The sequence below is a fragment of the Pseudorca crassidens genome, chromosome 11 (genome assembly GCF_039906515.1).
Source record: "Pseudorca crassidens isolate mPseCra1 chromosome 11, mPseCra1.hap1, whole genome shotgun sequence".
NCBI lineage: Eukaryota > Metazoa > Chordata > Mammalia > Artiodactyla > Delphinidae > Pseudorca > Pseudorca crassidens.
This window is the reverse complement of record NC_090306.1, coordinates 100,320,472-100,335,111: the sequence shown is the minus strand read 5'-3', so window position 1 is coordinate 100,335,111 and position 14,640 is coordinate 100,320,472. Positions and strand designations below refer to the sequence as shown.

The 14,640-nt window shown below is 62.1% G+C and overlaps 1 protein-coding gene across 2 annotated transcripts in view; it reads left to right on the top strand.

The window, feature by feature from the left end:
• The window catches only part of SCUBE1 (signal peptide, CUB domain and EGF like domain containing 1), a 128,762-nt gene that overhangs the window by 76,146 nt on the left and 37,976 nt on the right, over positions 1-14,640 (top strand). Inside the window, exons 7-8 of one of the 2 annotated variants that reach the window (XM_067698325.1) lie at positions 1,111-1,200; positions 12,479-12,595. In XM_067698325.1, the coding sequence (XP_067554426.1) occupies positions 1,111-1,200; positions 12,479-12,595 (207 nt within the window). The remainder of the gene's footprint in view (positions 1-1,110; positions 1,201-12,478; positions 12,596-14,640) is intronic. The other variant, XM_067698326.1, reaches the window with a different exon arrangement.

Genomic DNA, 14,640 nt, shown 5'->3' with positions numbered 1-14,640 from the left:
GCCCCTGGAGCAGCGCAGACAGCTGCCGGCCAGACACACGCCCAGCCTCGTCTAACACTCCTTGTCTTTGTGCACCTGGCTCATCCTCTCTTATTTTTTTATCCTTTAGTGTCTGCTGCACGTGAAGGTCCCTGCTTGGATCTGCTGTCTAACATAGCTTCCCTCACCCTGCCCCTTCCCCTCCCCTCTCCTTAGAAATCCTTTCCCAGACCCAGCTCCTGGGCGCTGGGCCGTTACTCCCTGCTGGCCCAGAGAACCTTTCATCTGCCTTTGCTCACTGCTCCCAGGGCTCCCCCGGGAGCAAATGTCCCCACACATCTCCCACTGAGCAAAGAAACGCGAGCCAGCTAAGCTCACGTGCTCCTCTACGGGGACCACGCCGGCAGCTCCCGGCCGCCCGGCCGCTGTCTCTCTGTGCACGCTCCTAAAACGGCCGCCCCTCTTTGCAGCCTCTCGTTGAGCACTTGAGTGTCTCGCTCCAGTCCTCCATAGACAAGCAGGCAACCAGCGCTGCCCAAATCGACCCCCTGGCTTCTCTGTGTCTGTTCGGTTGGATCCCCTGTTGAGTGTACGCGTGTTTGTCCCTCTGTATGTTTTGTTCTTAATTCTGCATGAGTGCTGGACGCATTTTCACGCCCTTGAGACAGGGCGTCTGCTGTCCAGGCGTATCCATCACCGGACCTCGCGGGTCCTGTCCCCCCTTGTCCTGGGCCTTGTCCTGTGCCTGCGTCTTCAGCCTGAGCTGGGGTGTCTGTAGCTGCCTGGGTCTTCGCGAGCTCCGCGGGGGTGCTGTCCACCTCCCCAGCCCTCCGCACGCGGGTCCTGTCTGTTCTGACCTCAGCCTCCTCCTGTGTTTGTTTGCAGATGGGCCCTGTGTCCCCCCCACCGTGTCCTCTTGTGGTCATATCCCTCTTCTGCCCCCCTCCCCCGCTCTGCCGCCTCTTCGCTCTGCCCTGAACACGCCATCTGGAGGTTCCTGGGATTAGCCCCTTGGCGAGGACGCCGCGCTGGCCCGGCATGCGCCACGCCAAGAGGCTGACTGTCTTGGGCCGCGGGAAGTGGGCTCTCATTAACCACCGGCTCCGTGTTTGTCCCTTACTTGTGTTTTAGAAAAGGATGAGGCTGCAATTGAGCGCTCTCAGTGCAATGCCACGTCAGTAGCTGATGTGGACAAGCGGGGGAAACGGCGGCTACTCATGGGTAACACTTTTCTTCCACTTCCTTTGTTGTACTTGCACCTTTGTTCGTGTGTGTGTGTGTGTGTGTGTGTGTGTGTGTGGTGTGTGCTGGCGTGTGGGGTGTCTGTATGCGTACTTGTATGTCAGGCTGTGAGAGCTGTGCTGGCGTGTGGGGTGAGCGTGTGTGGGGACTGTTTATCTGTGTGGTGTGCCCACGTGTGTGTGATCGTGCGTGCCGTGGGTGAGTGTGAGGGGCTCTGCTCCAGATGTGAACTCACTTTTTCCTTTTTAAGGTTTTTACCCTTCATCGAATACATGTATTTCTCTGTGTGTTTGTAGCAAAGAATCCAGAGGCAGTGTCTCGTGGCTTCTGCGTGTAAGGACATGTGCTCTGTAAACCCCCTCTACTCGCAGTAATGCCCACATGTGCAGTTAGGGTTCCAGGGTCAGCAAAGCAACGCTGAGACGCAGAAGCAAAGCGGGTGTTAGTGTAGAACAGGGGTTCAGGCAGCACGTCCTTATCTGTCTCCTCGCCAGAGAGGAGCCACATGCAGGGGGAAAAAAACTACATCTAAATGCGGGGCAGCAGGGTCTCGGGGTGTCCAGTCCACCCTGCTTGCTTTATAGTTGGGAAATCTGCTACCCAGAGAGGGGAGGACCGATCAGGGTCACCTGGCAGCCCCTTCTGGCCCCAAAGCTCCCCAGTCCATGAATGACCCCAGCCCAAGCCCACTTTTCCCCAGCCCGCCCCCCTCGGGCCCCCGCCCCCCTCGGGGGTCCATGTGATGTCAGCTGCGCTCTGAGCCCTGCCCTGGGCTGGATGCAGACTCTAGGGAAGCTTGCCCAGAAACACCTGGGGCCGCTCCGGGCGGCTGGAGGCCTGCTGGTGTAGCTGATCCCGGGCAGGGTGAGGAAAACGGAGAAAAGAACTGCTCTGCACCTGAGCTCGGTCTGCAGAACAGAAGAGCCATCTGTCTCCACATTCACTCGTTCCTCTGCCCCTCAGCCAGTGCCAGTTCTGGGGTCGCTGGCCCCTGGGTGGCACTAGCCGTCAGGCCTCTGGAGCACAGCTATCGGGTCACCTGGGATTGTCACGACCTTCTTTGTGGCACTCCTGTTAGGTCACACCAGCCTTGGGAGCTGTGAGGTCAGGTGGTGCATTTCTCACATCTCGGAGGAGGAAACTGAGGCTCACTGGGGTGCCCTGGCTTGCCCAAGGTCACACGTAAGTTACCCTGCACAGCTGAGCTTAACCCAGAGGTCATGGCCACGTGGGCCATCTTAAGTGTCGGCGTCACAGGACCGTGGAGGTCAGAGCCTAAAGGTCCCAGAGAGGTCAGTCAGTGTTGTGGTCCTCGTAGGGACCTCAAAGGAGCCGAGGCATCTGGGGAGGAGTCTGAGTGGGGCTGAGGGAGGGATGTGGCCTTGAGTGCCAGGGAGTAGGCTTGAGGTCTCCCCCAGTGAGGAAGCCGTGGGCTGGCCGACAGCTCTGTGAACCCCCGGTCCGTGCTGGGCAGGACAGATGTAGCCCTGTTCTCAGACGAGAGCGCTACAGGCCAGAGAGGCCAGAGGACTCACTCTGGTTACACAGGGACAGGCTCAGGCTAGAAGCCCGCTCTCTGCAAGTTCTCTGTACGAGGCTGTCTCGTTGACTTGGGCCATCGGGCTTGGCCTGGAAACCACGAAGGGGTGGGCTTAGAGGCTCCAGCAATCAGGTGTGTCCACTGCCCTGCACAAAAGGCTGAGTCAGTACTAAGGACTTTCTGAAGAGGTGGCTGGCAGCGGGTGATGGGAACCTACGAGCTTCTGGTGCTCTGATGGGCCCTGGGGACACAGTGCAGGCAGGGCCTTGCGCAGAGCAGGACCTCAGGAAAAGCTGGTTGCCTCGGAGCAGGAACGAAGGCTTCCTGGAGGAGGTGCCCAGGGATGCGTAGGGCCTCACTGCTCACTCTTCACGCAGGCAGGTGTCTGGCGAGGAGAGAAAGGGCGGGGCCTGGAGCCTGGATGAGCCTGGCAATGGGAAGGGTAGATCTGAGGCAAGGTGGGTGACGACACGGGGCAGTTCTCCAGGTCAGGCTCAGCAGGAAGGCCAGCTGGAGGGAGAGGGCGGGTGAACCTTGCGGCCCGGGGAAGGCCCCTTCCCCTCCAGCCACAGCCTCCCTGCCAACAGGGCTGAGCCCAGGCACGGAGCTCGTGTTCAGCAAGAACCGGGGTGGTCAGACTTCACCCCGTCACTGAACGGGTCCCACGTGCGGCTGGTCTCTGGTCAGCTGGGGTCCCTGGCTGAGGCTCTGAGCTCCTGTCCTCAGTCTAGTCACACACACGTCCTCAGTCTCTCTCTCTCACACACGCACCATGGGCTGGTGGAAGGAGGTGGGACCTGGTGACTTAGCTGTGTCGGGGGGTCGAACTTGGGGGAGAGGGAGGGTGCCAGGCGGGGCTTGTCAGAGAAGAGTAGGGGAGGCAGGGCACTGGCTGGCCCCGGGTGGGCGGACCGAGGCTCGGAGAGGATGGGACTCACCCACAGCCCCCCTGTGAGTTGGGCAGAACCAGGCATCCTGGCACCTGGGCCCTGGCACTCTGGGGACCAAGTGTGGCTAGAGGGAGCAGTCCAGCCCCTGTCCTGAGAAGGCGCAGAGCAGCCAGCCGGAAGTCCTTGGCTTCCTGTCGAGCCTGAGGCCTTAGAGCTTTCGCCTCCATCTGGGCCTCAGACGAAATTTGATTCTGATTCTAGCCAGTCTGTAGGCTCATCTCATCAAGTGTGAAAGCCGTGGGAGGCTTCACCTCCACAGGCAGCTGACACACAGCATGCTTCTGACTGCCACTTTCCCAGCCCCCAGAAATGAGAGTGGGGCGAGGGCAGGGTCCCGGGAGTGGTGGGTGTGAGCACGCCCTCCCCGAGACCCTGAGGGCGGCTTCTGTGAGGTGGGACTGCAGGTGGAAGGGGTCCCTGCAGCTGTGTGGGCAGTGGGCTCAGAGCGCACCTACCGGGAAGCCTGGGCTGGGACACACCTGAGCCCTCCGCACTCCTTCCGGGCCTGACTCACCTACGAGACCGTGTTCCCCAGCCGCCCCACCCCGTCCGCCGGCCCCCTCTCCTCTGTCCTGCTTTAACTCTTTCATTGAGGATTCGGTCCACGTGGGTCCCCAGTCCCTTCAGGGATATACCTCAGTGTCCCTGGCTGCCTGGTCGCCCCTCCCCATGCCCACTTCCTGATGTTTTTGCTGGTCAGCGTGGCTCCCCTGCCCAGCCACACTCAGGGGGGCCCTGGAGTGGTAATACTGATTGTCCACCAGAGCCACGAATGGAAGGCACCCCAAAGAGGCCAAGGCACCTCTTTTTTTCTCCGTACAGTTTTCAGAGGAGCCCCAGAGTATAGAAACAGATGACAATGACCAAGCGCCTCGGTACCCCTGCCCACTGGTTCCCGTCCCACCCACCTGGGTAGGGCCTGCCCCTCAAGCCCACGCTTGCCTCCATGTGGGCGTCTCTAGCTGGCTCCAGCCAAGGGCAGGCCAGGTGGCGGCCGCTGACTATTGACCGACGCGTCGCCGGAGCTCAGGGCTTTCCATGGCGGGATTTCCTGGTCTGTCCCAAGGAAGTTGGGGCGCTTTGGGGTTGCTCAGCCGGGCTGTATCTTTCTTTGAAGAGCTGTGTGTTTGTCCTCAGAGCAGGGACACTTGATGGGAGTGGCGCCAACCGTGACTCCTCTTTCTGGTTTGTGCTCCTGGCCCAGGCTCTGGAGCCAGATCTGGGCTCTGCGCCCCCATCGCCGCACTCACGTCTCTCAGCCTCGGCTTTCTCTTTTGCAGAAAGAGGGCTGTGGTCCCTCCTCTGAAGCAGGCTGGCGAGAGCCTTGGCATGCGGCACCTGGCCGTGTGTGTGGCAGGCGCCAGGTGCTCGGTCACATCCCATTTTTCCCCTGGCCGTTAGCATTTTACTGCCAGCAAGGAATACAGCCTCGAGATGGCGAGGCCCAGGCAGTGAGGCGGGAAGCCCAGGGCCTGCCTGACCTTGGTCAGGTCGTAGGTGGGCTGACGCAGTCAGAAGGGGGACCTGGAGAACGAGAAGGGTGAATAAGCACCTCTCAGAGGCCAGCCAGGTGCCCAGAATCTGGACCCTTCCAGGAGGCCCGCCCAGCTCACAGACTGGAACTGTGAAAAGAAAGGGCAGATGCAGACCCCGAGGGCCAGCTTCGCTCTGCCCTGCCCCCGGCCCTGGCCCCAAGAAGTCACGGGGCGGGGGGGGGCGTGGGGGGCATACACCAGGGCTGAAGGCCGCACCCGGAAGCAGGGAGGTTTGTGCACGGGGGCTGGGCCCTGTCTTCCTCAGCCCCAGGCTGTCATCTCGCCTGTCCTTCCCCCTGTCCCGTGTCCCCGGGGCAGCCCTCAGGAACCTGGAACGAGGCTTCCCGTCTGTTGAGCAGGCTTGGGGCTAAGTGCTTGTGTGCCTAGACATATTCAGTGTTCCCAGGACCTGCAAGGATGCCATTCAGCATTTCGGATGAGGAAACTGAGGCCCAGGGAGGTGAGTGGCTGGCCCAGCCCCACACCATCCTGCCCTACCCCCACAGCGCAGCGCACTCCCTCCAGGGCAGGGGGGCTGGTGACGGGCCTGTCTCCCCGCACTTTGCCCAGGGCTGGCGCTAAGAGCTCGGAGAGTGCTGGCAGCTGTTGGTGGGTGTTCCGGGGAGGAGGGTCTAACACCCAAACCTCCCCGCTCACACACCGCTGGAGGGGCGGCGTAGCACCAAGGAAAGGTCACCGGCCAGGTGACCTTTCTCAGGCTGCTTCTGCCCACCAAGCCTCCTGCACCTCCTGTGGAACGGGTTTGTGATGCTGTGCCCGCGCTCCTGAGGATGGCCTCGCGGGAGAGGCTGCCCTCAGCGCACGTCCACTTAACTGTCAGAAAAGGCGAGAGGCAGAGGCCAGGGGAGAGGCTGAGGATGGCCTCACGGGAGAGGCTGCCCGCAGCCCCCGTCCACTTACCTGTCAGAAAAGGCGAGAGGCAGAGGCCAGGGGTGAGGTTTGCTGCCGGGGCCCTGCTCTGCCGCCTGCTCCAGTGTAAAACCTCTGTGTCCTCTGGGCCATTCGAGATCCCCCCAGAGCGTACAAAGAAACCTCCCCCCGGGGTCAGCTCACCTCTCCCCTGCGGCTCTCGCCGCAGACCACAGGGCACCGTCCTCAGGTCCGGGAGGTTCTGCTCTCCGAGCACTAGTGTGAAAACAGCCCTCACCGGGCAGGCCTGTGACAAGGCCTTGCCCTGAAATCCCAAGCCCCCTGGTGTCTGCAGGAGACAGTTCTCCGGACAGAAACCGACCCCACAGCGAGCGGCCCTGCACAGGACCGAGTTCCCCGGCAGGTGGAGCCCCGAGGGCTGGCGTGGACCCACTGGCCTATTACCTCCTCGCGGCCGGGCTGCAGTCAGCACAGGGCCGAGGGGAACTCACAGTCACCGGGCCGCGTGCTCCAAGGCCAGGCCAGCCCCTCGAGGACTGAGAAGTGGCCTCAGGCGGAGGGCGGGGCTGGGGGCCAGGTGGGGCCTGGCGAGGCCTCCTTTCCTACTTGCCCTCACGCTCAGGCTTGGGAGGCCTCTGCTCGTCGGGCTGCAGTCCTGGCCTCCACGACCGCCTGCCCCCAGCCACCTCCTCCGCCCAGGACCTCCACACGCACTGTCACCATCCCAGCGGCCACCAGCCTGCACCCCAGGGCCCAGCTCCACTCAGAGGCCCAGACGCTCTGGGGTGGCTTTGTCCAGCACCATGGGTTAGAGCGCCCCCTGCAGGTGTTGCTCAGAAGCGGACGCGACCTAGGTGGAGCAGGGGCTTCTGGGCAGACGTGGAGAGGCGGGGACCCAGAGGCAGAGTGGATGGGAGCAGGGTGCGGGCACGCGGCAGGCTGGCCGGGTGGCCGGGGAAGCCACTTCTGTCGGCCTGACTCTCCACTTTCCAGAGGGACCCCATGAGGAAGATGGACCTCACTGTGGGGCTCGGTGAGGGACTCAAGCCTGTGGACACTGCTCATGACGGGCTGCAGGGTGATCCAGAGGTCGGGGGGCCAGCATGTAGAGACTGGGCAGCCGGGGAGACCGGGACCACTGTGTAAGGGCCTTGCCGGGGAGCGTGGCCTTTATCCCAAAGTGATGGGAATCCTAGAAGGCTCAGGAGTCAACTGAGGGGAAAGGGTCAGAGGTCAGGGTGTCCGCGGCTGGGCCAGGAGAGCTGGTAGCCGACCCCTCTTCGCAGCGGGCTGCAGGTGGTCTTGGCGGCAGAAAGGCCGGTGGACCAGCCCCGACTGAGGCCTGACAGATCTCGGCAGGGGACTCGGGCTACTCCCGCCACCAGGGTGGTGCCACGTCAAGGGGCAGGGCAGACCCTGGGCTCGCGGGGTCTCTGCAGGTCGCTGCGCCCACACCTGGGCCACCGCTCAGAGCCTCTGGGGGCGGGGCCAGAAACCTGCGCGGTCGACGAGCTGCAGGTGGAAGACCCTCTGCCCAAAGCCCCACAGCTTGTCAGGAGCTGAGTGTGGCCCTCGGGCCTCTGGACCCGCGTCTCACCACAGGCGGCTCACCTTGGCGCCCTGTGGTCAGCGTGTCGTGCTGTTTGCAGACGGTCTCCGAGGCCTGAGCTCCCTCCCACCCTCTCGCCCTTCAGTCCAGCCCACTTCCACCTCAGCGTCACCTTCCAGTGCCCGTGACTGTGGCTGCTGCCGGTAGACTCATGGTCCCCTGTGCTGTCGGGTTCATCTCCGACACTGTCCCCCACCAGGCCCGGCAGGGGACAGGGGCTCGGTCACCTCGCATCCTCTCATTCTTCATGGGGCCTCCAGAGTCCTGTTCTTTCATCTGCTGGTTCAGCAGAAATCAGGCCCCTCGCCGTGCCGCTCCTGCACTGGGTGCTGGGCACTGGGGTCACCCGGAGAGCGAGTAGTCACTGGGGGAGACCACCGCCCAGATGCAAGCCCAGGGCCTGGGGGAGCTGGGGGTGCAGGCGCCAGGAGAGCTCGGGAGGGGCCTCCTGAGTCGTGACAAAGGCGCGAGGCTGAGCCATGGCAGCCACCCTGCTCGGGGCAGGTGGGCTGAGCGCTGGGGGTGAGCCGAGGGATAAACCACTAACCCCTGAGGCCTGGGTCGGTGCCGGGTTCATCTCCAGCTCCTCTCTCACGGCCACCCAGCACCAAAGGAGTCGATCCCAGACTGTTGGTTGCACAGAGGAGGGAACCGTCCGCTGCCCCGCTAGGCTGAGACCTCCAGAGGCCAGGGACTGGGCGTGAGGCACGTCTGCCCAGCGCAGAGCAGGGGTCAGGTGAATCAGCGGCTGACTTGGGTACTGAGGCTCCACAGGCGGAGGTCCTAAGGGTGGCACCAGGAGTGCGCGTGCGGTCACCACTGTGACAGCTCACCGAGCACCGTCACGCGCGCACCTTGTCTGGGCCTCGCGACCGAGCACCGGCACGCGCGCACCTTGTCTGGGCCTTGCGAGGACCAGGTGGCAGGTGTTCCATCTCCACGACACGCGGCCAGAAGCTCAGGCTCTGAGACGTGAAGGGACTTGCCCGACCCTGCGGGGCAGCATTCCGAGCAGTGTTTTCTGCCCCTGTGGCTCCTGCGTCAGCCACTACACTGTGACTGAGACTGTCCTTCAGGCCGGACCTCGCCCCAGACCTAGGGTGGTGCAAGCACCCAGTGCCAACTCAAGGGGCGTCCTGCTGCCGTCCGAGCCCCGGCCGGGCTGCACGGCACGTCCTGCTGAGTGGCTGCCCGTGCCACCGCTCCCCTCCCCCCCAACCCCGCCCGGCGTGGCCCAAAGCAGAATTCCCCCAGGGAAACACTAAAGATTGGCCTTTTAACACATCTGGGGTTTTCCCATCAGCTGAAAAGGGGCTCACTCCCAAGCCCCTCCCCACTTTAGTCCCCCGATGCCGTGCCCCGCCTTCCCCCCTTCGCCAGCCCAGCCTTGTGGGTGAGAGTTCTCCCCTCTCGCTGGGTGAGGAGGCCCGTGGGCGCACCTCGCTGCCCCCTCAGGCCACTGGCTCTGCTGCCCCACTGCAGGCCGCCCCCGAGGATCCCCCCCGGAAGCCTGGCTCACTCAACAGCTTGGAGTCTCACAGTCTTGGGTTCCAGTACTGGCTTCTCCCAGTGGCTGTGTGACCTGTGCGCTCACCCGGGGCCCTGCCCTTAGAAGGGCCCACAGTTGGCTGAGTGCTCGGCTATCTGTTGGAAAATTCTTAACAATTTTTGAACAAGGGCCCTTCACTTTTATTTCACACTGGGTCCCACAAATCGTGTAGCTAATCCTGCCTAGAAAAGGTCCTTTACTCCTCTGAGCCTCGGTTTCTCCACCTGCAAAGGGCCCATGGTGGGGGAAGGCACATCCTGGGAAGCGTCCTTGGGGCAGATGGAGTAGCATTCGTGCAGACGGGGCGCACTGGGCGGGAGCTAGAGAGCCAGGTACGCGCTTGGCCGTGCGGGCCCCAGCTGGGGCTGGCTGGGGCTGGCTTGGATGGAGATCTGAGCCTGCTGGTGGGTTAGAGTGCACCCACCGGGTCCCACCAGCCCTGCCCCTTACCAGCCACGCTGCTCTGCGCCGATTCCCAGTGTTCGGCACCAGTTCTGCACCTGGGAGGCGAGGGGCCGTCCACAGAGCTGCTGTAGCGTGGGGGAGCCTAGTGCAGCGATGCCTGTGGGATGGGCTGGCCAGCACCCAGGGGAGCCCAAAGAGCTCTTGTACCAAACATTGTCTAGGGTAACACAGGAGACTGAAAGGGTGCTCGCTACAGGGGAGAGACCTGCCCTGAGGGCGCAGAGAGCGGGTGACCATCCAGGCTTGACCCCGGCCCCAGCTCGGCCTCCTTCTCCTACCCAGAGGGCAGGTGCGGCCAGCAGGTCTCCAGGGCCCCGGTCGCTCGGGAGGCCCAAGATTCCGAGTCCCATCAGGGCCTCCAGAGACAGGAAGGGCCTGCAAGCCCCCTGGAGCCTGGTTGGCCGGGTCCATTTTTCAGGGACACAGTCCCTGGTGCCCACGCCACGTCCCACCTCCACCACCATGGAGAGACCCAGTGGTCATCCCGCTGTCGCCAAGTAAGGCCACCCAGCTGTGCCCCAGCCCAAGCTCTCGACACCTTCTGCTGCCCGCCCCCTGCTCTCGGGCCTTCCCCCTGCCTCTCCAAGGCCTGAGCCTTAACTACCTGCACCTGGAAAACAGGCAGGTTCTCTGCCCCCTCTCCAGAGAGGGGCTCTCCCACGTAAAAGGCTGGAAAGGCACATGGGGGTACCTTGGCTCTGGAGTTGAGGGCCGGAGGCGGGATTTCCCGCTCTGGTTGTAACCTCAGGGTAGGAAGCTAACATTGTTGAGCAGCTACTCCAGGCTGGGCCCTGGGCCAGACGCTGTTGAGTGTGGGGTGTCTTTGATCCTCCCCTCAGCCCTGGGAGGGAAGGCTTGCCGTCCTCACCTGCCAGGTGTAGGTGCTGAGGTCGAGCCCCGAGGGGCGGACTCGCTGGGTCACTCAGTGAGCGACAGAGCCAGAGTCACACCCTGGCCTCCCCACCTCCACTGCCCCAGTAGACGGGCGGCGGGGGAGACAAGAGGGCCTGCGCAGGCGTGTGCGGGTCAGAGCTTGGCCCACGCGCACGTGGAGGCCAGCCCGCACGCGCACACGGAGGGCGGAGGCCTCCTTTCTGCGTCTGGAGGCTGCTCGTGGAGGTCTCTGCGCTGACCTTGACCCATGAGCAGGCAGGAGGCCTCCCAGCCACTGGGCAACATGCCCCACAGCAGGCAGACAGAAGCTGGAGGGCTAGAGTATGGGGAGACACGCTGAAAGCCTGGGAAGAGGCAGGGGCGAGGAGACTGGCCTTGTGGTAGCGGTTACAGCTTGTCCTACCGCGGTGAAGGCTTCAACCTCGAGAAAACGGGCAGCGGCCCCGGGCAGCAGGCAGCCCCCGAGTTCAGGGTGTTAAGGACAACCGCCATCGTGGTCACCCCACAGAATCACACACACACACACACACACACACACACACGCACACACACACACAGAGGGAAAGCCCAGTTTCCTCCTCTCCCTGCTCCGTCCACCCCCTACAAGTTGAAGTTCAAAGGAAAGACATTAGCAGCAGAGACTCCTGGCAACTGGGGTATGTATTCATTTAGTCATCACTCCTGCGTTCATCCCCAAACTCCCGGAGAAAACAGAATGCACCTTGCAGGAATGCAGACACCACAGAAGGACAGACAGAATAAATGGGGTAGGGGGAAAGTTCTGGGGAGAGACCCGCTGGGGCCAGGCAGCCAGGGGCAGCCACGGTAGACAGGCAGGGGATTTCAGGTTATAAGAGGTGGGGGCCCTTGGCGCTTCCCTTCCTAGCAGCAAAGGGGAGAGGGAAGTTCCCACAACACCAAAGCACGCCAGATGCTCAGGAAGAAACCCAGGTTGAAAGGCTCAGAGGCCCGGGAACTAGGCTCCTCCACGTGCCCCGGTGACCCAGGTGTGCCAGCCCCTCTCCGGGCCTGGGGAGGATCATTCTCACCGCACGACGAGCTCAGTGACCTTAGTTATGCCCCAGCCACTCCAGCCCTTTGAATTTGCAAGAGGAAAAAAAAAAGCACTAGACTAGCTTCAAGTGGACAAAAAACAGACGCCTTTGGCTTATCATTCAGCGAGAACAGATGTTGGGCTGAGAGCCTCATCAAGGTGATGGATGGTGCGCGGGCTCTGGGAACCTCCCCTTGCAACTCCACGGCCAGGGCCACAAGCCATTCCGCGCTGAGACGAGTTTGGGAGCCCCAGTAACTGCCTGTCTGGGTTTGGAGTCCAAGCCCAGGCAAGGCAAGGGTTTAGGAATCTGTCCCTGGGTGGTTAAATACCAGCCCAGCACTGGCCCTGGTGGTGGTGTCGACCCTGTTGGCACCGCTCCCTGTGGTTTGCAAACAGTTTTCCCATCCATCATCATCAGAGGGGAAACAGTGTCATTCTCCCATTTTACAGATGGGGAGCCTGAGGTTCAGAGAGGCCCCACAGCTAGAGTGTATCAGAGTCAGAATTTGCATTGGAAACATTCATTTATTTATTTATTTTTGGCCACACCACGCGGTACGTGGGATCTTAGTTCACCAGCCAGGGATCGAATCCGCATCCCTTGCATTGGAAGCACGGAGTCTTAACCACTGGACCGCCAGGGAAGTCCCCAGAGCCAGAATTTGAACTCAGGTCTCCTGTCTCAGGAGATTCCCCCCACAGGTGGGGAAAGGTGGTGGCTTCTGTCCAAGGAGACTGAGAGTGTCTTTTTCTCTTTCCCTCCTCAGAGACGTGTGCAGTAAATAACGGAGGCTGTGACCGGACGTGCAAGGACACGGCCACCGGCGTGCGATGCAGCTGCCCGGTTGGATTCACACTGCAGCCGGATGGGAAGACGTGCAAAGGTCAGTGCGCACCACCTCCCTCGCCGGGCCCCGGGTGGTGCAGGCAGGGCAGGAGCAGGGCGGCACACTTGGGCTGGGTGTGCGACCACACATGGCTTCAGGGGCGAGGGTGGTCAGCTGCCACGTGCATTTCTGTTGGAGAAGCTAAGAAGAGGGAGAGTCAGCACCAGCGCTCCCCAGCAAGGCTCAAGGGAGCCCCAGTTCCACTGTTTATTGACAGGTTCAAGCGGGGCTCTGATATCGAAGAATGTGGCTTCACCCTGGGTTGAACAAACGGGGTACCTTTTCTTTGGGCTTCCTAGGCCGGCAGAGGTTCCTTGTGGCCTCCCAGGGGGCAGGGCCAGGCTGGTTCCTGTGCTCACTCACCTTGGCGGGGGTGCGTTCTGCAGAGCTGGGGGCAGCAGGGCACAGGGCTCAGACCAGGCCAGGATGGTCTTCTTGTCGGCGTTAGCAAACTGAGGACACTGTGTGTCCTCGTCACTGGAAGAGGGAAGGTGTGCAGGGGGATCTCAACCGGAGGACTAAAGATGCAAAATTAGAAATAGGGATTGGGAAGGTCAGGAATGGGCCGGTCTGCCGGCTGCTGGAAGCCAGAGAAGGGTGAGCTTTCTCTGCCCACTGTCCCCGGCTCACTCCGAGGTTCCTGAGGGCCCGCGGGGGCTCAGCCGTGTTGGGGACCCCTCAGGAAACAGGAAGCAGAGGGGCTGGGAAGCCAGAGCTGTCTGAGCCCTAGGACTGAAGGGGCCAGCCCTACAGCACGGGGGCACCAGCCCTACAGCACAGGGGCACCAGCCCAGGCAAAGACCTGCGGGCCTTGGGCCGGGAGGCAGCCCTTGCGAGGAGTGAGGTGCAGCCCCTCAGCACTCCCAGACCAGCGCTCAGATCCCTGCCCAGGCTGGCTGCCCTCCTCCCATCACTCTGCCTGGAAGCGGGCAGGCCCGGAGGCCAGCATGGAAGGGCAAAGGAGCCAGAACTTCCAAAGCCCAGTGGGTGAGAAGATTGACAGCGGAGGCTCAGGTGATTTTGAATAGTCTGAGATGGGCTTCTGAAGCCTGTAAAAATAGAGAGCATGTGACTTCTCCTCCGCAGCCGCTCTGCTGGGAAGAACCTAGTGATTATTGACAGAAATAACCATTCTCCCACCTGTTTATTTGAAAATAAAGTCCTTCTGTAGCCTCCGCTCAGCCCACTTAGAGCGAGGGGTGTTCCGGGTGGGCGGGGGCTCTCTGAGGCCTTGCCACGTGGGCTTAATGCCAGGAGGGCTGGCTAGGGTCCACCGCAGACCCAGCCGTCCTCATAGCCCAGCAATGTCACAGCAGGTCCAGCCAGTTGCCCTTGGAGCCAGGACAGAAGAAGGTAGAATCGGGCCACCCACACCCCGTCCAAGGCACAGCGCTGACGCAGGACCGGAGGGGTAGGGCAGGGCTTAATTCCGGACTCGAGGCCAGGAGCTCGCCGCTGGGAGCCGACCTGTCTGGGCTGGAAAGGGGCCTCAGCAGTCACATGGCCCACAAGGAGCACCTAAGGGGACGCTGACTGCTGCCCCCTGCCCATCCTTGCTGGCGAGAGGGGCATCCATCCTCACCCCACCTTGAGTCTGGGGTAGGGGGAGATGTTGAAGGGAGCTGTCCACACAGCCCCAGGCCCGCCAGTCTGAGCCTCCGACCATGTTTCCTGTGTTGAAACAACTGGACCCTTTACCCAGAGCTGCTCATCTGCCTTTAGCCAACCCTCCTCACTCCCACTGCCCTGGAGTCAGGAAGTCCTTTCGTTCACGCATGCACCAGGTGGGTTTTCTGGGCTCCTCCTGTGTGCAAGTGCAGGGGAGACCAGGGAATGAAACAGAAATTCCTTGTGCCCAGAGATCTTCTATTGAGTAAAGAAGACAGACTTTAAAAATTAAAGTCTGGGCAGGGGGTAGGAGAGCGGGGAGGATGGAGGAAGAGGCTCTAATCCAGGCAACATGACTGCTGTGCAGAGGCCTGGGGTTCCAGGACCCAAAGCAGCCAGGGTGCCCAGATCTGGGGAAGGTTCAGGGGAGGTTC